The sequence below is a fragment of the Carassius gibelio genome, chromosome A6 (genome assembly GCF_023724105.1).
Source record: "Carassius gibelio isolate Cgi1373 ecotype wild population from Czech Republic chromosome A6, carGib1.2-hapl.c, whole genome shotgun sequence".
NCBI classification, from domain to species: domain Eukaryota; kingdom Metazoa; phylum Chordata; class Actinopteri; order Cypriniformes; family Cyprinidae; genus Carassius; species Carassius gibelio.
In genome coordinates, this window is record NC_068376.1 from 17,382,974 (window position 1) to 17,405,261 (window position 22,288).

The window sequence follows — 22,288 nt, forward strand, 5'->3', positions numbered from 1 at the left end:
CCAGGATGGATTTGGTTAGTCAAATGAAAGGCCAAAAGGGTTCGTTGAAATATGTCTAAAGTGATTAGAAAGATAGAGATCACTTTCTCAGCAGCTGCACTCTGACACCAGAAGGACACTGATAATGTGTGTTGGGTGAAAGATATAGTTAGCAAAAATATCTTTACTGCTGTTTTGTCAGAAAATCTGGTCTTTGGGGGTGCTTGGATTGAAATATAATTTTTTTTTTAAGTCTGGCACATGATGATTCGGTGCTCAAGAAACATGCCGTTTCATTAAAAGAAACATTATTATCAACAATATATATATATATATATATATATATATATATATATATATATATATATATATATATATATATATATATATATATATATATATATATTTGCAGGATTCATTGATGAATAGATGGTTTTATAAAAGCAGCATTTATTGATTGATTGTTTGATTGGAGAAGTCTTTACTTGAGGAAACTTCATGGTGAGTTTTATTCCTAGTTCATGAGTTAAAATGTAAATGAAGTGTTGCATACCAACGTGATCTCATGAGAATTTGTATGTTTTTTACGTAAGTGGTACTACAAAACACACTTACTTACATTTGCAGAGACCCTGAAATTTACAATACTGACATATTTACAGCATCTAAACGTATATATAATTATAAAAATTAATTGATACAAATATCTTAATGAGACAAAAGTTTTAGTTTTTTAGTCGTAATTTGCAGTTTTTAATTTTAATGTTCTTGTTAATACCAAATTAACTTTGTACAAATTATATACAATGTTAACAAATAATAACTAATCAAGTCAAGTCACCTTTATTTGTATAGCGCTTTATACAATACTGGTTGTGTCAAAGCAGCTTCACAGTGTCAAACAGGAAAATAGTTTGCCAATGATGTAAGAACACAACAACAAAGAGTCATTTTTCCAGCTAAAAGCAGTTCATTGATGATTTAGTGATGTCATCAACCAGTTCGGCTCTCGTCCAATGGTATCTGTGCAATCAGTCAAGTGTCCACAACTAATGAAGCCAAAGGCGACAGTGGCAAGGAAACAAAACTCCATCAGTGACATTAATGGAGAAAAACCCTTGGGAGAAATCAGGCTCAGTCGGGGGCCAGTTCTCATCTAATAACTTGGTCATTTTAAAAGTTGCAAGAACAATTGTCCAAATTGTACATTTCAGCATCATTTAAAAAGTACAGAAATGTACATTTTGTGCTTGTAACCAATACGTACTAATATCTATAAACATTGAAACCAGGCTGTACTTACAGATGGGGCTGTGGATAATATTAGCCACGGTTCGAATGGTTGTTTAGAAAAAAATGCATAGATGGACTGTGGTGTTTTCAAGCTGCTTTGTGTCACAATACTAATGTTAAATTATCCATTAAAACAGATACGCTCAAGTAAGAACCCCCACGCTTAACTTTGATGCCATTGCGCAGAATTAATGATGTAGACAAATGTGGCTGGGGTCTGTAAATGTCAATTGTTTCATTAAATGTAAATGTCTTTCTGTCATTGTCTGCCAATGTTAATGTGCAAAATGTTGCTGTGTTCCTGAATTTCAGGTATATGTTTAATATTCTAAAACAAAAATTAATAAATAAAAAAGAACCTAGGACAGTTATGTAATCTCTACTACTTGTTCAAAGTCTAAAACCAACACACACTCATATTAACAGACATACTGAGCTACCATTGTCTAGCGTACACGCAAGAGCTCATGCATGTAGACGTGTTGTTTTTAAAGAAAAGGCGAATTAAGAAGAAAACCCCTCCTCAAACCTCTTTTCCCACCCATAATGGCCGCCACACTGGCCCCAGTGCACATGCTAATGTGTGGAATGCAGCCATTTCCTCCTTCTCTAGAACGACAAAGAGAATCAATGGCGAAACAATCTTCCCCCCTCTCCTTAACCTTCAGACTTGTTCTTTCTAATGAAAAATGCCTCTCTAGATATTACTCATTCACCTTTATGGTGGAAAAGAAATTCTAATGTTTAAAGCCGAATTACATAATTAGAGAAGAAATTGGTAGTTCATATTAAAAGCCCACAATAGCTTTTCAATGGTGATTTGTTTCTGACTAAAAATATATGAATATAAGTATAAAAATATAAGTAAAAATGGCAAAACATTTTCATTTTATTGCTGCACCAACAGGAACTAAATAATAAAAAATAATAATATAGGATGTTGATATCTAAATGAAATGGGTGGATTTGCATATGTGAAGAATAGCATTACCTGCTTGTAACTGCCATGCAAATGAACTATTTTTACCATTATAAATAAAAAGTGTGTTTATGTATTTGCATACTGCCATAAAAAGAAACAGATCGGTGGATGTGATATGAATGGAGTCCAACTGTCTACTCAACAAGTGGAGGCTTGATTTTTACACACAGCTGCCGCTCACAAAATGCAGGGACTTTCTAACTTTCCAGTGTGTCTTCTCCAGAGCAGGTGCTGGTGTATTCAGCATACATCTCAAAAATATAGTTAGGATTGATTGTATATTAAATAATAATATACAATGTTCATTTGTGTTACACAGTTTTAATACAAACTTAATTTTGAAACAAAATAAATAAATGACAATAAACAAGTTAGAATGGGATTGAAATAGTACTAATAAACCAAATGTGTTTGAAATGTGTGTGTATATATATATATATATATCACGAAAAAAATCACATTATGTATACCAATCTCATACATTTTGATTAATTGAATCTTGCTGGTTTCACAGAAAAAAATTAACTTTTTAACTGATTAAATGTAATTGTTTTCACAATTAAACAACTGCAGGATTCATGGGCACAGTTTTAATCTATTTTATTAATAGAAAAAAATGTAGATGATAGTAAATTATGAATTTTATAAAAACAGTACAAAATAAACTATTTTGTAATAATAGTCTCTAGTCAAAACAATAGTCAAAACTAAATCTCTAAGAGCACACACACACACACACACACCCACTAATGTCTCTTGTCTTACTTTAATTCCTATAAGCTATATCTGTATTCAAACTGAACGCACCCAAATGCAATGTTCATAATTCAGGAAAACTTAGAATGAAATTTGCTAATTCACAACAGTAAACTAACTTAGTAGTTGTTAGTATTTTGCCACTCGCAGGGTGTGCGTTGTGGGAGACGGGGTCAGGCATGTGTGTTTGTGAATAGAGTGTTTGTGAAAAGTGTGTAAGGGAGGTGTATGGTATATGAGCAGATGGTAGACCTCTCCCCTGTAATGTCTGCTTCAGACAGAACAATACATCTCTCTTTACTGAGGCATGGTTAAGGGGTGAAAGAGGATTGCTCTCCATGGACAGCTGGTTGGCAGCATGCCTCAAATGCACATACACACACCTCCTCCCCATCACCCGCACACACACACACACACACACACACACTCAGCAATTAACTGGCACGGGCCACGGCTTAAATATTCACCAGCCCAAAGCAAACAAAAGACCTTCAGATCAGGTCTCTTATGGCTCATGATCTATATTTCTCTTATACATTTTCTGATTCGTTCTCCTGCTTGTCATATATTTTTAGCACATATACTTTAGCATAAAAATTCTCAAATAAAGCATTGGTGTCTCTCAGAAGAATAAATCACCCAAAAATGAAAAACTCACCCTCATGTTGCTCCAGACCTCTATTACTGTCTTCTTCAAAAGGAGAATCACAGCCTCAGTCACCATTCGCTTTCTTTACATATTTGTTTTTCATACATTGCAAGGGAATGGTGACTGAGGCTGCAGTCTGCCTAACATCTGTTGTGTTCCAAAGAAGAAAGTCATGCTTAAATCATTATGAGACTAAATAAATGACGAGTAAAAACTTCCTATATTGTTTATGCCTGATTTGCAAGTCTTTTTAAAAAAGAGAACTATACTTTTAAGACTTGCAAATAACTACAGAAAGTATCACATTAATAAAAGTACAAATTATCCATGATATTCTTAGTAGCCTATGTAAATCATGCATCATAAGTAGGCTTAATGAGCGCACTGGAACTTCAAAAGAAAGTGTAGTTAAAAAAACAACAAAGGTTACAGATCTCTGCGACTTTTACTGCATTCCTCTCATCGTTACAAACAAAAACGCCTTCAAGAAGCAGGACAAATGCGCGCGGGGCTGAGAGTGAATGCAGTTCCGCTTGTCTCCCCCTTCAGCAGCGCGCGCCGCTCGGAGGCGAGCGGTTCTTCCTTCGCTCCCCGAGAGGAGGCGGGGCGAGCGACAAGCGGAACTGTTTTTGATCCCCGAGGGACGCAGCCTTCACATTCCACGCATTCCAGAGGCCGTGAACAATCGGAGCTCGGTCATTTATTAGCAGAGCCCCTCCCGTCCTGAGCTCAGTCTGCTGGAGGAGCTCTCCAGACGCGCACGCAGCTCAAACACACGCATGGAAATAAAAGCCGTACTCAACGAATTTCCTTAAGGATTATATTGTTTACGAGATAATACAAGTACAGAAAGACGTCTACTACTTTAATTCGTTATGCGATTGTGACTTGGTGAGTTTTTAAAGCGTTTTAAAATAGCTGGTTGTTGTAAACTGCTCATTTTATGGCACATTGCAAAGTTTCTGCCAGTGGACGATGCTTGTATACAATATGCTTTAACGTTAATTTAATAGACTGTACGTGTAAGTTAAGATTTTATGCATTTCTTTGTGGGCTATATTCTGTAAATCCAACGTGTTTGACTTGTAGAAGACATGAATGGGTATGTTTTTGTGAAATCTATAACATCTGTGGTGCTACATTTAGGTTACACTACAATTTAAGAATAGAAACTAGCCAATTTATATAATACCCCCTTGTTTATAATGCTCCTTTTAGCATATTTAAATGTATTGCAGTCGTGGTAGTAAATCAAAGATGAGAAACTAGATAGGAATTTGTCTTTGTAGCAGGAAATCATTTTCGCAATTTTGGAAAATTATTGGATCCTTCCCAATTTTCGTTCCCTTTTAATTCTAATCAAGATTTATAAACTTAAGAGGAAGCCCTGTGCATGATGGGGGTTGTAGGCTGGTGCCAGTGGTATTTTGGGTAAACGTGGTGTTGCTATGGGTAAAGGCAGTCAGCCTAGAAGCATGTGGTGTGAGGCACCACTCACTGGTGTTTGCTGCTGTAGAGTTTTGCAATATGCAAAACAGATGAGCGATAGCAAAGATTAGCATTTTGAAATTGAGTTAATTATTATTATTATAATAATAATTATTTATTATTTTTTTTACATCAGGTTCACAGTCTAGTCCAAAAATCTCTCCTAACACGCTATTATTGATTGCTGCCTGCAAAACAAAGACTGAAATGAGAACGGCAGAGGATTCATCAGGCACGGTGCTACACCGACTGATTCAAGAGCAGCTTCGTTATGGGAACCCTACTGATCCTACTCTGTTGGCTATCCAGCAGCAGGCTCTGCGTGGAAGCAGCAGTGGTGGAGGTGCAGGAAGCACTCGTTCATCCCTGGAAAGCCTTACACAAGAGGAATCACTTTCTCCCCAGTTGACCACCCGGCAGGAGCCCCAGGGCCAAGAGCACCAGGGGGACTACCAGCATTCAGAGAGTGATGTCTGCCAAATGTATCAGCTCCACACAGAGGAGTTGCCTACTTATGAGGAAGCAAAGGCTCATTCACAGTACCTGGCCTACCAGAGAGGTCAAGTAGGGCTTCTGCACGGCAGCCTGGAGACCCCTGGAGTGGTTGGAGGAACCGAGCAGGAAGAGAGAATGTGGGGTGTGAAGCGGGAGCATGCTCGCTCGCTCAGCGAACACCTCATGCAGCTCTCGCTGGAGAGGAACTGTGCCCATGACAATATTCCCATGAGCTCATCGCATAGCTACCCCCAGCTCTCCAATAACCACTCTGGTCCCGTTGTGAACGAGAGGTCAATTCATGAGCAAGACCAACGCGGTCCACCTCCGGAGTACCCCTTCATGGTCAGATCCTCTGGATATATGCTTAGTCATTCACAGGAACATGGGCACTATTACAAAGAGCCTCCCCCTGCTTTCCACTCACAGCATCACTGGTACATTCAACTGGTATTTTACTAATTTATATTACATATAGGTACATTGAGGGTGCTTTGGCATACTAATGGTTTATATTTATCTCTATCAGGTTATTTCCAACCCAGCCGCAAGCGCCTTGCCATAGCGGCCTGCCCTCGTTGACCCCTGCTGGCCAGGATGTCATTGTTGGAGGATACAGCATCCCGGTGAACAACTGCCAAATGGAGCAGCTCATTAAAGAGAATGAGAGACTGAAAGGAGAAGTAGAGAGCTACAGCGAGAAGGCAGCAAGGCTTCAGAAGGTAAGAGAGGACACTTTGTTCCTTTTTAGAAACCTCCCAGAACTGTTATATTCTTGGTATGACCCCACATTTTGCCATGGATGCCAAAGAAGCAGGCGTGGCCTTTTGATTTTGATCTTAGAAATGACCTACAAGGGGTTTGGGTAAAAGAAATCATTGTGTACTGGTGTCTTCTAGCCACCACATTCTAAGGAGTTTAGCCCTCTCGCCGTGTAGGAATGCATGCAAGGGAAAGGATCACATGGATTTGTCTAATTTGTAAAGCACTCATTCCTAGTGACTGTGTTAAATTTCCCAGTAACTTAATAAGCATGTGAAACAACATTGAAATTACCCATACCTGCAATGCCAAGCATTTTTTGTAACGTGATAATGTCATCACTTAAATACCAGACTGTCATGCCAGGAGAGGGGGGGGGGGGGGGGTATTTTGTTTGTGCATTTGCTTTGCAAAGGTTTATTGGGCTTTGCATATGTTGTTCAGTCATTTCAGTTTAGATTCCACATAGTTATTGCAACTGTATTAAAAGAATACCATACCAGAACAGATCATGAAGATGAAGTCGCCTTCATACATAGTGATGAATTGAAAATCTGAAAACTCCAAAGGGGGAGGCCTCCCTGGGTTGTTCTGTGGCCCTCTTTGTTAAGATTCCAATGGGATGCCAATAGGAGCAGATGTCTTCGCTCATCTCAGTGTCCGCAAATGAAGAAGGAGCTTTGCATTGCCCACAGCTGACAGACTGGGCTCCAAAGAGCAACAACCAGACCACACAGCTGTGGATTACCTGGCTGAATGGCCCCTTTAACTTTTACTTTCACTCTTAAATAGAATCCCACATAGGACCCAGGGTACTGTTTAAGAATTTAACAACACATTAATCTCATATAAGTAGCTTTTAAGTAAAAATTTGAACTGTGATCTAAAGAAATCAGTGATATTTCTCATCTTAGTGTTCTAGAATGAGCTTAAACCTTTGATTCGTTAGTTTTGGAAAAATGTTTTCTTTCATGAGTCATTTTCTGCATCACAAATGGCATATAGGTGCATATATATATAGTACTGTTCTTACCTTCAACAAACATTTTTCCTGTGTTCCTCACGTTTGCTGCTGGCATCCTGCACTGTGGGGAGATGAATGTGCAGACACCTGGGACTCATAAGTGTTTTTTTCTGGAATATTGATGCGATTCCCAATCCCTGAAGAGCACTGTGAGGGTGATTCACTTGTGAGCAAGCACAATGAAGAGCTCAGCCAAGTGCATTCTTCCCTCTTTCCCTTTCTTTCCCGAAATGATTTTGTCTATATGTCATTCTTGTGCTCTGATCCTTGTCTCATTAAGTTTAGGTGTAAGAAACGCAGTGTAGTTGGCCCAAAAATGGAAATTATACTAACCCTTGTGTTTCAACTCTTTGTGACATTCATCCTTCCACAGAACGCAGAAGGAGATACTTCGCATAACACCCAAATTGTACTTTTCCCTACAGTGAAAGTGAATGGGAACCAGGAACTAATGAGTTCCTATGGGTTAAAGAGTAACAGTGGATATTAAAATGTCTTTCTCCTCTCGTTCAGCTCGAACAGGAGATTCAGAGGATATCGGAGGCTTATGAGACTCTTATGAAGGGATCTGCAAAGAGAGAAGCCCTTGAGAAAACCATGAGGAACAAGCTTGAGAGTGAGATCAAGCGACTTCATGACTTCAACAGAGATCTCAGGGGTAAGATGGTTCACATAGCGGAGTAATTGTCTTAAATATGAGCTACATGTTTAGGTATGAGGCTATAAATACTAATTGTTGACTCCCACATCAGACCGCCTGGAAACAGCCAACAAACAGAGAGCAGTCATGGAAGTTGAAGACAAGAGTCGGCATGCCTTCGCTAAACTGGTTGAGCAAAGTAAGAATTCCCCTTTGCATCTCTATAAATTATCTCTCTCCCAATGTGCGGTCAACCATGCAAGCAGCCCCAGCTGTTCCCACTGAGTTTTGTTTATGTTGTAGGCATAACTGTTCATTCCTCTAACAATAATGCAACCAAATTGGGCCATTAGGTTTCAACGAATAGCTGGTTGGGTACACACGGTATTCTTCATCTCAGATAGTTGCTTTTGGAATTCGACCACCAACCATCATTAACGCTCTGAGTAAATGAGACCTGGATTCCTGAAATATTTTCAGGTATTTTGGGATAAATGCATCCTCCTGGAATGCTCTCCAACAACCCCCACCATTATTTCAGCTTCTGAGGCCCTAAGCAACCCCTTGTGATGCCCCTATGCACTGGCTCTCCATTTTTGGTCATATTAGTGCTAAAGAATTCAAGGTGTGGTAGGATAAATTTGAATGAATGAATTTGTTTTGCTAATCCTAATAGGAATTGTTGTTGTTGTTCAGCATTTGATTTAACCCTTTTGGAATGTTTTTTTTTATTTCTGTTCCCTAAGGATAGAAGTGATCCTTCATATTTGTGCAATAAAATTAGTTTACCCCCAAGTCCAAAACAGAAGAGTTTTGTGCAAACAAAATTCTGGATATTTAAATGTTTAAAATCTCATTGTGAGCCAACACACAGTTCCACAGAAGCTCCAAGCCACGATTCAGCACCTCTGAAGACTTGTAACAATGTATAGGTTAACATTACGTTTTATGACCTTGGGGAACTATTTGGTTTACATGTTTACTGCCTGGCTCAGATGCATTCCAGAGATCCAGTTCGTTCAAAGGCGTGCCTGTGTGCGTAAGTGGATAAGAGGAAGTCTGCATTCCATCCAAAGGCATTTGTTTTGGGTTGTATAATCAGAGTAGGAGTGAAATGGAAGACTGATTGTGGTCTAATTTCTTTTCTAGCTCTTATGGGATTCAAAGTGTCCCAGAAATTAGTGAACTGGACTTTAGTATGTCCCTTTTCAGTGTGCCAAGTCATCTTCGAGCTTTTGAGGAATTCAGCATCCCAAATGGGAATTCAGTGAATTGCTTTTGTGATCTGGGAATTCTAAAGCATTCTGCGGTGTGGGTCAAAGGACACTCCAAAACTAGGCCACTCCCCTGCAAACCCAGACAGACATGTGTAAATCAAGCATGCCTCTTTTGTTCCAGACTCTTGTGGGAAGCTTATCCCCTGAGAATTTTTTAGAATGAGACTGCAGCCCAGAGAAAGCTCTGGACACACCCCAGCACGGTCATTCATTTTGTGGCTTGTGTAACAACTAAGCATGATGACAGAACAGAAAGCATTGCTTGTACCCTATGCAGTAAGTTGCAATGGTACATAGTTCTCACAATGTTTTTTCTCTTTCCCTCCATAGATGAAGATCAACTTCATGAGCGGGAACTTATGGAAAAAGAGTTGCAGCATCTGCGGGTCTCAGGAGAAGAATGGAAGAGGTGGCGAGAAGCCTTGGAGAAAGCCCTGATGTCCGCTCAGACCCGAAATAGGCAGCTGGAAGAAGAGTTACGCAGGAAAAGAGCTTATGTGGAGAAGGTGGAGAGAATGCAGAGCGCCCTTGCACAGTTGCAGGCGGCATGTGAGAAGAGGGAGGCACTGGAGTTACGACTACGGACCAGACTGGAGCAGGAACTCAAGAGCCTGAGAAGACAGCAGGTAAAAAACAGACGACATCGGTGCGCCCAACTGGTGAGAAAATGTTTTGGGCTTGACAAGTAAACCTTTTCTTTCTCTTTTAGTGGCAGTCTCAAGCCCAGCAAACGAGTCCTGGGTCCTACTCGGACCTTAACGTGTCATCGCTGCATCAGCAGCTGAGGGAGAGAGAGGAGCAGGTTCTGGCCCTGGAGGCTGACATAACCCGCTGGGAGCAAAAGTATCTTGAGGAGAGCACGATGCGTCAATTTGCCATGGATGCTGCTGCCACTGCTGCAGCTCAGAGGTGAGTGGAAACAGAAGTGATAGAAGTCTTTTCTAAAAGGACAGGAAATGGGAATTTGACATAGCGCTTGGATTCCCTTGTATAACTGTAATGCTCTTTTCAGGGATACAACAATCATCAACCATTCACCTCGCCATTCACCCAATAGCAGCTTCAATGAGGACCTGCTGTCCCCCAACCACAGGCATCAGGAGATGGAAAACCGGTATGTTCATGTTGAAAGTAATTCAAATTTTGTTTCCCATTGTGTCCATGTGCTGTATCTCAAAGTAGTTTGTTTTATCAGGATTCGGGTGCTTTATGCTCAACTTTTGGAGAAAGATGCCATTATAAAGGTCATGCAGCAGCGGTCACGGCGAGAGCAAGGCCGACCTGAGTCTAAAGGCCTACGACCCGCTCAATCTGTTCCCTCCATCAACACCGTTTCCACAGCTAGCACCACCAAAACCAAAGGTAGGCATAGTAGCCATAGCCAGTGGTTTCCAATCCTACCTCTGAAAAGACACCTTCCTGCAGAGTTTCTGCCTGGAAGTTTCTAGTAATCCTGAAATCCTTGCTTAGATGGTTCAAGTGTCATTAATAAGGGTTGTAGCTAAAATCTGCAGGACATTGATCCTCCATGTCTGTAAAATATCTGAACCAAAAATGACGTATTCTTTCAACTGAACAACTGGCAGCTTCTTTACTTAGCGTATGTGTAATGTCGCCAAGAAAGAATGTGCCAACTGAGTGCGGCGACTAGCCAGCATTCCCAAAATAGTCTACATCTTGTGAAACCGAATGAATAAAAATAGATCCTCCAGAAAAGTAAAACGAGTTCACAGGATGGCAAATGTTTGCGTGGTGGTTTGCCAATGTGGGAACGGTAATTAAACCGCTTCCTTTTCTGTCTGCATTTTTTAGGGAAGAGCCTCTCAGATGACCAGACGGCAGCCGCGTCGTTGCCCCATCCTCTCACCAAAACCCAGTGTCAAGACAGTAGCACCCAGTGTGAAGAACCTTCAGACGAGTCCAATCCTAAGACAGAACCTGCTCCAGAACCTTCCATTGCTCCCAGTTCTGGTGTGTAAACTTGTACATAAACCCATCTTCACTTGTGTGACTTACTATGTTTAGTTGGTATTTCTGGAGCAGTTTGACAAATTTTGTTGATTGAGATATGATATGGCAAATCTAATATGTAGTATCTGGTGACAAAGACGATGCTTAAATGGTTAGAACTTCTGTAATAGTGGTGCATACTTGCCCTTTTGAACCAGAGTGGTTAAAGAGTAACCCGAGCACCATGTCAAAGCAGTGATTGGGGAGTGAACATGGATAAAACAGTCTAAGTTTTGCAAAACCTTCTGCATTATTTGCTCTCCAGGCATTAGCCAACAAAGCTGAAGATCTTGTATTTCGTTACAGATTCCACTCCTCTCAACAAAACTCAGATCAGCAGCGCTGTTGAAAATGACATGGTGGAGATTCTCATATGAGATGAACAATGTTCAGCTTGATGCTGCCTGCTGGTCTTATGCAGAAAAGATTGTCTCCGTGGGGCTCCATCTGAGGACCAACCATATCAAGAGATGTGTTTGCTTTGAGAAGGAGCACACTATTGCAGCCGGTCAGTTTTGTAACAGACCGAGAGAAGAACTGATTTTGGGAGTAACCATAAACCGATCCTTGGTGAAGGAGAGCTGAGCTCTCTTGACAGTTCCTCTACTCTCATCCTGGACTGTGAGAACTATGGAACATGGACAGTTCTCTACACAGCTCCAAAAGGCTTAAGTGCTTATATACACATTGTATATGTTGATGTTCTTTTGTATTTATAAGTATTGCTGCTGACTGTGTGACAGAATGGAGAGATAGGAAGAAATATCCCACTGTTGTGAAACTTTTGTTTTTGCATTTGTTTTCCTTTAAGGAACAACCTAGTGCAGTGGTTTTTTTTTTTTTTTTTTTTTTTTTAAACCAACTAAGTATACCAACCCATGTATGACTATATCCCACATTCCATTGATAAATGCACAGACAAATATATCTCTAACTTTAAGTGCTCCATGTATAGTACATGTACCATCGCAACTGTTTCATTCTTAAATATCAAGAAAAAATAGTTTGGATTGTAGTTTGAAACAACACCGTTTGAACCTGGAGGCCTGGGATTAGACTATTTACCAGAATAGTTGGGTAAATACCTTCACTAGCACTCCCTTTGACTAAATTATCATTACAGTTGGCGTTCTTACTATAACTGACTGACAGCGGGCGATTCTGGCTCCCTGATTTAAGCAGAGGAATGGGAAGCTTCTTTTAGTGACACTTAGGGCAAATGTTACCCTTAGTGGGGACGGGGCTGATGTTTCAGATGCCATATTATTATTATTTTGCACCCAGAACAGCAACCATCATGCTTGCCACTCCTATGCAGACAAGCCGGAGCTAATCTTCCCACATTCCTCCGTGGCGGAATGTCCCTGCACAGAGGAAAAAGGCTATTTGCAGTCTGGACCTTTGGCCTTATTCAGAATGGCTAGCATTTAGACTACCATCCCTTTTTGGATCCATTTATTTCCATAGTGCTGCAGCAGCTGGTTCTATTGTAAGCATTCTATGCTAGTTTGATTATGTGACTCCGAGGTTCTCCAATGTGACTAGCCTTGATTTCTGAGACAGAGACTTTTCTGCCTGTTCTCAATCAAGACTACACTTGCGTTATGATGGGATAATGGTATAACTGTTACCGTGAAAACAAAGTCTTATCTATGTGGGTAATAAGTATCATACCATGTTAATTTAACCTTTCTCACTATCATTAAATGCTACTTTGATTTCCCTATTGGCTCTGATACAAAGCACTTGCTGGTCAGTGCCTTGTAGTGGAGTCATGCTTGTTTTGTTCATTACTTTGACTGTTTACAGAAAGGGCTGTTTAGAAACGAGATAATTTAATATATTTTGTATATTATTTTACTTTTTGGTATTTAGTAATGTGAACATGCCAAAGATTTGCATTACAACTAAATTATATAATAAAAGTATGAGTATTAGTAACGTGAAATGTAGATACGCAGTTGACCCATATTTGGATGTTGCTGTGAACTTCAAGAATGGGCAGTTGTTTTGTATGTCATTAACATTTCAGTAATTTGAATAAAACTTTTAATATATAAGTTTATAAAGACTGTGTGTCGGCTGGTTTGTGTCTTAACTGAAACTATAAATGCTTTTAGAGGGTGGTATGAGCGGTGTGTCCCCCTGAGATGTTTCACACTGCAAGTCTGTGCAAACTGCTCTTGCTCTGTTTCCCTTTGGCATGAATGACATCTTTCTTTCAGAGCACAAGGAAGCCTTATTCACAACAGCAAAACAATTCTGCCACCTGCTTCAGTGTTGGCAAGCAGTCTTCATGAAGAGAGGGAACTCTGCTCTCAAAGCCACAAAAAGAACATTCCTCCCATCAACTGTGCAAATGTTAAAATGGAAGGTGTGCAAAAATGTATAGTACAGACCAATAAATACATATAGTGTATAGTACACGCCAATAAATACTTAAAAGCACAGTGATTTGCCAAAAGCTGAGAATACAATTATTAAAGTAACCGGTACCGTTTTGTGGCTTTGCAAGACACTTCGCAACCAGTGGCCATATTGTCATTTTCAGCGGTTGCGTTGATTCTCTGCCATTCACAACTCCACTAAAATGGCATCAGATGTGCTCTTCAGAATTTCGGTGGAAGTAGTAGGTCATCTTTTACCTACTGTTTTGAATACTTTAAATTCGGTACTCTTTTCACCTACTGTTTTTCACCTACTTTAGGCCTATAGAAGGAGAAAAAAGGCATATTCTAATGCAGGGTAGGACATTTAACAACCTTAGGCAAATTAGAGCTAACCAGACAAGAGTCTCAACAGTTTGGAACCCTTTGCAAGCCAAATTGATTCAAAGCTACATAGATCAACATCAAAAGGAATTTGCCCCCTGGTAGAGTAAAACATGTTAATGCATTCCATTCCAAAGGTGGAAGAAGAGAGATGTCTGACATGTCAGATAAGAAGCAGAGATAAAATGCTGCTTTTCTTTTTAGCACCCAGAGGAAAATTCTATACAGATGTTGATATTTCACCAGCCAGCTTATTTAAAATGTACAGGTATGTGATTTTGATCAGGGTTTAAACTACAGTATCATATTTAAGGAACCCTGCTCTAGGGAGATTACTTGGGTCTTTTAAGGAACTTCTTAAGAGACAGGAGCTTCATGCAGAAGTCTTACTTTTCATATTTAATCTCATTGATGTCTAGGAGTAACAACCAGAGTGGGTTTGTGCAATGTGATAAAATGTGCCTGGTGGAGTTTCACTTTTCCTCCCTGCTTTGTTAGCAGCATTAATCCCTTAAGAACTTTGACTTCCAAACTCTTTTCAATTAGCTGCATTTTTTAAATGGTTTTCTGAAGAATGCAGACAATTGATCCATTGTATAGTAGCAGCCTTTTTGCTGTTGGTTCCAGCCTGCCAACTCATTCATGTTTCAGGATAAACTTCCTTGTAGTATTCATTAGTATGATGATCCTCACACACACACACCCTGAGCAAAATTATTACTCATGCATTAAAAGCTGTGGGACATAACAGTGTTAAATAAGTCCACCGAGAAAGGGACTGTGTGTGCTCTTCATTGGGTTTCTGTTTTCAGGATAAATATTTAGCCTCACATGCCTCCCTCAGTAGGTGTGAGTTGGCATTCCGTAAATGCTTCGCGAGATACCTGGCTGATGGGCTTACATGTGACGGATCAGTGTGACTTTTTTTTTTTTTTCAGCTGAAATAGTACAGACGCATAAAATGCTCCCGTTGGAATGTTTCCCTCCTCAGGGGGCTCCAGTACACTTCAGGGTCAACCAATAGCCTGGTGTGTTATCAGTCACCTCCTTCCACTAACAGAAACATCGCTGTTCATTGCTGGGCTTATAAATTGTTTTGATACCACTGTGCCATTACGTAACTTAAAGCAGTTCTTTTCTCAGTCTTGTTCATTTCTGGAATTCTGTCTAGGTGAGAGGTCAGATTGGTGGACTAAGAGTTTTAACATCTGTTAGTGTCCCACGCTGTTCTATGGGGAATGTCATTCTTGGCACTCGGCTTGTTTTAGCAGGCTTCCCAGGCTCCCCAAATGTGAGGTAAACCATCAGGAACGGTCCATTAAAGAAACCTCTGCAATTTGTAAATGTGAATGCCTTATTGAGGACATCTGCTGTTTCTTCTGTAATGCAATCCTACTGCTGTAGATGGTCTTCAGAGGTTGTCATAGCGAATTACGTAGTTTATGGCATCAGTCGATACCTAAAGAGATAGTTTGCCCAAAAATGAACATTCTGTGATTTTCTTACCCTCATGTCATTCCAAAACTGTATGACTTCCTTCAGTGGAACATAGATTTTAAGAGATGTCCCAACGTTCTTTAAAATATCTTTTGTGTCTCACAGAAGAATGAAATGCATAAAGGTTTTCTTATTGCATGATTAAGTATGATAAATGGTTCCCATCAATGTTTAGAATAGTTTTTCCAGTGATGCCTTCAATGATTCAGCAAATGAAAAGTACATTGTTAATATTGGCCTTTACAGATGTTCCAAAGATCTTACAACACATACCTAGGAAAACTATTCAATAAGTCAAATGTAGTGTTTTCCATCAGTTTCCATAGAGACTCCAAAACCTCAAGGAGTGTGGATGGAATAAATTTCTCTCACCGACTTTTCCCCCTTTCCTTTCCAAAGAAGGTTACAGACGTCTATTATGTGTCTTTTACAAGACGTAATATAAGTCTCTGGTGACCCCAGAACATGTCTGTGAAGTTTCAGCTTATAATACCCTACAGATAATTTATTATGGCATGCTGGAGCAGTTTTAAATATTTAGTTTTTTGGTTAGAATCTCTCTGATTGGTGAAATTCCTCTACAGCATCATGGGTAATGTAGTTTTTCACAGCACATTCTGCTCTTAAAGACTATTATATATATATATATATATATATATATATATATATATATAAACAGAGTTAAATTAATTTGAACAGACAGAGTCCAACAAAAGCATTTAGAATCAATGAACAATCTCAGAGCTCACAACACAAAATAGTTTTTATCTGCCTCGAAACCAATTAGTCACGTTTGACTAACCTGACAGCACAAAAGGGTGGGGTGTTACGGAGTTGGGTTAGTCTTTTCAGACAGATGCATCTAAACTGAGTGCTGAAGGTGGAGCAACAGGAAGTGGCAAAAATATCATCTTCGTTGTAGGGATCTTAATCTGACGCCCAGCTGTTTTGTTTTTTGTGTTTTATGCAATGTTCAGCTCATATGGCATAATCATATGAGTCTCAATAAGATGTAATAGGATGAGGTAAGTTTCCGTGCAATTAGTTGTGCTTATAGTTCTTTATATATAAGGTTTAACAGATGTAAGGGAAATTAATCATTATTCAAATTATGAAAATGTAAACCCAAAAACAATGAAATTGAAAATACATAAATACAAAATGCACTATCCACAGACAATTAAATCTAATTTTGTTTTCATTTAAAATGTGAGGTGTGGTGGACAGTCATGTCCACCACACCTCAAATTCTGCATTGTTTGTTAAAAGCAATGTGATGATAAATGACGTCGATGGCAACATTTTTGTAATAATTTCACTGTTAATCTTTTATGTACCATAAATGCACACCTTAAAAATATTTTCATATTGCATAATTTGATTAAAATTTAATGCTACACAATATACGTATTACTCAAGTGATGTTTATTAGTCTTTTTCACGCATTTTATCTTTTTCTTTTTTATCTAAAGCATGCTCTTTAATGACAAATAATATAAGGCGATTTTTATTGTAAAAAATCGTATTTTCTTGATCCCTGGCCTTATGTAAGATGGAATCAAGACCAGATGAGGCTAATTCTAATCTCTGTCACTGTGACTCTACTCTAAAGATAGTATAATTATGATCTGTTATTGTGCCTACAGTCTAGAGAACATCCAACGCCTTACATCAAGAGCTCCACAGGAAGGTCAGACATGCCTGATGGATGCCAGACTGATGAAGTGTTCAAATTACCTGGCAAAAGTCTCAAAGCTTCTATGTTGCAGCATTGCAAATATGAATTAGTCACTGCAAAGTATCCATCACCTGTATTTACGTACATGTCTGTGTGTTATGGAGTGGCTGGTGAAATAGTCATCGGTTTTCAAATGTTTTCATGTTTTTCAGAAACCTCTTTGGAATTCCATGCTTTCAATAAAACATGATTATTCACAGATATGCACTGATTTGCCCAGCATGTGATGATTTTTCCCAGTAACATCATACCGTGTTAACCCAGATAAGGTCCTTGCACTGCTATGTAATGCATGCCATAGACAGGAATGTTCACTATGCTGTTTCACAAGAGCTCAATCCCAGGCACACACTGACAGGTGAGGATGGATAGGGTGTCACTTATTTGGTAACACACATGCTCTCGCCTCATGTTTGAGGACGGCATAGAGAGAAAATGTGAAGAAATAGCTGTTTCTAAGTGTCCTCTCAGCTTAACATTTGATACATGCACATTAGAGGGCACATGCACATGTTGGCAGGAGATGGACAGATATTTATGTCTTGTTGAAAATTTCCCTCATATAAGCCCCGACAGAAGAATCTAGAATGCTCTGCTGGTGGAAAAGTTTCTTGAGTTTACACTGTTGTTTATGAGTTTTGGCTTTTCTTTTACATAACAATTACATTTTGGGGGTCTGAAAATGCAAACTTTTTAAGTTTGGCACTTTTTAAAAACATGTAATAAAAACACAAATTTAAGAAGAATGTATTCTATATGCACATATTTATATTATGTGTTCAGTCTATAGGTATGTGATTGTGAGCAGGCACGCATTTCTAAAATAAATAACTAACTTATACAAGTCCTATTTATTTGTATTTTTTTAATACTTGGTCACACATTCTTATGAAGCATGTTTTGCTTCTTACTGAAATAATGAGAGCAATGTGCAATCTTGATTTTTTGTTGCAGCTTCCAGAGTTATCTAGATCTCTGAACCAAAGAACATAGACTGAGATGGATGTGATATCCATTTTCTGATGTTGATTTTGAATACATTTTCAGAGTAAACAGATGAGGATGACAGATATAACAAATATAATTTTCCTTGACAGGGCATTTAAGGAGCCCTACTTAAGCTGCTTACTAAGATCAGACATACTCGGTTTTTGTCTCAGGGTTATGTATGTTTTAAACCTGTCACAAAAGAAATCATTTGACTCTTGCTTGTAGCATGTGTAATGCATAAACTAACTTCACCTTTGATAATAAAGCAAATGAAGTCATGAATGTTTCAGTAGTGACACAAGAATTTGTAACATTTAATTGTTCAGGATCTTAGTGGATTTTTATACACAGTCAAGTATTGCGCAAAAGACAGGCATTAAGCAAGTATCAACAATAGTAAAAGTAGGGCAAAAGAAAACATCTGGCATCCACCACCTCCCTTTTCAAGTAAAATCGCCTTTATTTCTATAGCTCTTTATACAATACTGGTTGTTGGAAACAGGAAAATAAATTGTCAATAATGCAAGAAGACAATAACATTCATCTTTTTCCAGCTAAAGTATTTTACTTGTCATGCTATTTTGCCTTTATTTATGTAAAGGTAACTTTATTCATGGGGGGATGTCCTTTCCCTGCAATACAGTTAGTTGTATGATAACTAAATGACAAGATAAAATTTTTTCTTTATTTATTTTAGATTAAGAGGAGATTCCATTGATACAAATATAGTGCCAACACACGCCTGAGCTTTTGCAAGAAGCACCTCACTTGACTGACAAAAATAGCATCGTTCTCATGCAGGAAAATAGTTTTGACTCATGAGAACACAGCAGTGTTGCCAAACATCCCGGGTATCCTGTGATGTAATTCCCCATATGTGAGCTAGTAACATGAAGCTAAAGCCATGGGATTGTTATCCATGCACTGAGACTTTCAGGTCTAAAGCAGTCTGTTATAACTCCTAAACCCTGTCCTGGGCAATTGCTTATGCATACTGTATTGCCTTTTTCTAAGGAGGATAAAATAACATGTCAGTACCATGAGGCATTGCTTCAGCCCCACACAAAGACAAACCCGATTCCAAAAAAGTTGGTACACTGTACAAATTGTGAATAAAAACAGAATGCAATGATGTGAAAGTTTCAAATCTTAATAATTTTATTCACAATACAACACGGATGACATATCAAATGTTTAAAATCAGAAAATGTATCATTTTAAGTTTAAGTTTTAAGTTGATTTTAAATTTCATGGCATCAACACATCTCAAAAAAGTTGGGACAAGGCCATGTTTACCACTGTGTGGCATCTTCTCTTCTTTTTATAAAAGTCTGCAAACGTCTGGGGACTGAGGAGATAAGTTGCTCAAGTTTAGCAATAGGAATGTTGTCCCATTCTTGTCTACAGGCTTCTAGTTTCTCAACTGTCTTAGGTCTTCTTTGTCACATCTTCCTCTTTATGATGCATCAAATGTTTTCTAAGGGTGAAAGATCTGGATTGCAGGCTGGCCATTTCAGTACCCGGATCCTTCTTCTACACAGCCATGATGTTGTAATTGACGCAGTATGTGGTCTGGCATTCTAATGTTGGAAAATGCAAGGTCTTCCCTGAAAGAGACGATGTCTGGATGGGAGCAGATGTTGTTCCAGAACTTGGATATACCTTTCAGCATTGATGGTGCCTTTTTCAGATGTGTAAGCTGCCCATGCCACACGCACTCATGCAACCCCATACCATCAGAGATGCAGACTTCTGAACTGAGCGCTGATAACAACTTGGGTTGTCTTTGTCCTCTTTAGTCCGCATGACATCCCAGTTTTCCAAAAGGAACTTCAAATTTTGGATCATCTGACCACAGAACAGTTTTCCACTTTGCCACAGTTCATTTTAAATGAGTCTTGGCCCAGAGAAAACGCCTGTGCTTCTGGATCATGTTCATGATCATGTTTTTTTACCTATAGAGTTTTAGCCAGCAACGGCGAATGGCACGGTGGATTGTGTTCACCGACAATGTTTTCTGGAGTATTCCTGAGGCCATGTTGTGATTTCCATTACAGTAGCATTCCTGTATGTGATGCAGTGCCGTCTTAGGACCCGAAGATCACTGGCATCTAGTATGGTTTTCCGGCCTTGACCCTCACTCACAGAGATTGTTCCAGATTCTCTGAATATTTGGATAATATTATGCACTAGATGATGATAACTTCAAACTCTTTGCAATTTTTCTCTGAGAAACTCCTTTCTGATATTGCTCCACTTTTTTTCGCCACAGCATTGGGGGAATTGGTGATCCTCTGCCCATCTTGACTTCTGAGAGACACTGCCACTCTGAGATGCTCTTTTTAAACCCAATGATGTTGCCAATTTACCTAATAAGTTGCAAATTGGTCCTCCAGCTGTTCCATATATGTACATTTAACTTTTCCGGCATCTTATTGCTACCTGTACCAACTTTTTTGGAATGTGTAGCTCTCATGAAATCCAAAATGAGCCAATATTTGGCATGACATTTCAAAATGTCTCACTTTCAACATTTGATATGTTATCTATATTATATTGTGAATAAAATATAAGTTTATGAGATTTATAAATTATTCCATTCCTTTTTTTACTCACAATTTGTAAAGTGTCCCAACTTTTTTGGAATCAGGTTTGTATATCAGCAAATTACAGCATGAGACGAGCATTGCTGCACAAAAGAAAGTAACTGTTAACAGTGACACATCTAAGCCTTCTGATTCAAATGTTTCAGATTTATTTTTACCTATGAATTTTCATTAGCAAAGGTATGTGTTGTTTCTAAGAAAAAAATAGAAAGACAATTTATTGATTTTAAAAGTCTGTTGTTGTGTTTCAGGCCCATGAACTTATCAGATAATAATATCCTGGCAGAAAAATTAAATTTCTCCATATCTGCTCCGTTGCAGTTTGAATACCGTATCCTGAAGTCTACTGAATGAAGACTATTCATATTAAGCAATTATATTTAAGCCATTCAGAAAATAGTATTTTTTAAAGAGTTCAACAGAACCCTCTTGATAGTTTAGACACACCATAACACCTTTTGTTGGAATACTTTAAGCCAAAATCAGATTTCATTAGAAACTAAATATCTGCTAGTCTTGTAAAATGCTTGGAAAATCAGTCCAATGTTGTTTAATCTATTTGTTTTGTGATATCCTTATGAGAGACATTGAATAATTTGAAGCAAAGCAAACAAAAGAGTAGCAGGTGCAGTGTGTGATGCTGTTTGTCAGTATTAACAAACAGCTTTGTTGCACCTTTCTTTTCAGGAATGAAATGAATTTAGAATGACTAACGTGGCTTTATTCAAAAAAATTGTTAGAATTTTTCTGGACTAGGGCCAGACAGGAAACCTGAAACATTTGTTTGTCTGCTCCAAAATTCCATCACAAATCAAAGTGAAATATTTTTGGAATTGCATTCCTGCTGTAGTGATGACACGCAAAACAATTAATTATATGGAGTAAGTCTAAAAAGTCTTTCAGTGAGTGTTTAGCATTTGTGTAATATATAAATATAGTATATAGATCTATGTAAAGTGCTGAGTAATATTTCATTATTCAGTTTAGATGTGCCATCTGGTGGACAGCATTATCCCTTAAGACGTGAGAGTAAAAATATGGGCCTAAAATAGTGCCTAAATTTAGTTACTCTGCTATATAATAGCATTATACCTCTGCAGTTAAAGTTATATGTGCCACTTGCATTTGATTTATAATACTTTGTGATGCCATTTATTTTAGAATGTTATGATACTTTGAAATGTTTGAGGCCCTATTGAATGTAATTCAGCAAGATTACTGTCTCTACCTGCTGGAGAACAGTGGTTCACAGTCTTTTATTTCCAGGGGCCCCCTGTTTTAACATTCTAGTTTTCAAACGACCCCTATTATTAATTTTATTTTATTTTTAT

The 22,288-nt window shown here is 38.6% G+C and overlaps 1 protein-coding gene across 1 annotated transcript; it reads left to right on the top strand.

The window, feature by feature from the left end:
• Positions 1-4,273: 4,273 nt before the first annotated feature.
• On the top strand, positions 4,274-13,426 carry LOC128015560 (angiomotin-like 2a). The gene is made up of 11 exons (XM_052599472.1): positions 4,274-4,550; positions 5,284-6,079; positions 6,172-6,364; positions 7,942-8,086; positions 8,181-8,267; positions 9,676-9,971; positions 10,055-10,254; positions 10,358-10,459; positions 10,541-10,707; positions 11,158-11,316; positions 11,662-13,426. Exons 2-11 carry the CDS (start codon positions 5,355-5,357, stop codon positions 11,730-11,732), a joined length of 2,145 nt encoding a protein of 714 aa, XP_052455432.1. The 5' UTR covers positions 4,274-4,550; positions 5,284-5,354; the 3' UTR covers positions 11,733-13,426.
• Positions 13,427-22,288: the final 8,862 nt, after the last annotated feature.

Bases quoted from the DNA above. Each gene is read 5' to 3' on its own strand.
- LOC128015560 (XM_052599472.1), top strand. From the start codon at position 5,355: ATGAGAACGGCAGAGGATTCATCAGGCACGGTGCTACACCGACTGATT. The intron at 6,365-7,941 runs GTAAGAGAGGAC...CCTCTCGTTCAG, and splicing joins AGGCAGCAAGGCTTCAGAAG to CTCGAACAGGAGATTCAGAG. The intron at 10,460-10,540 runs GTATGTTCATGT...TTGTTTTATCAG, and splicing joins CATCAGGAGATGGAAAACCG to GATTCGGGTGCTTTATGCTC.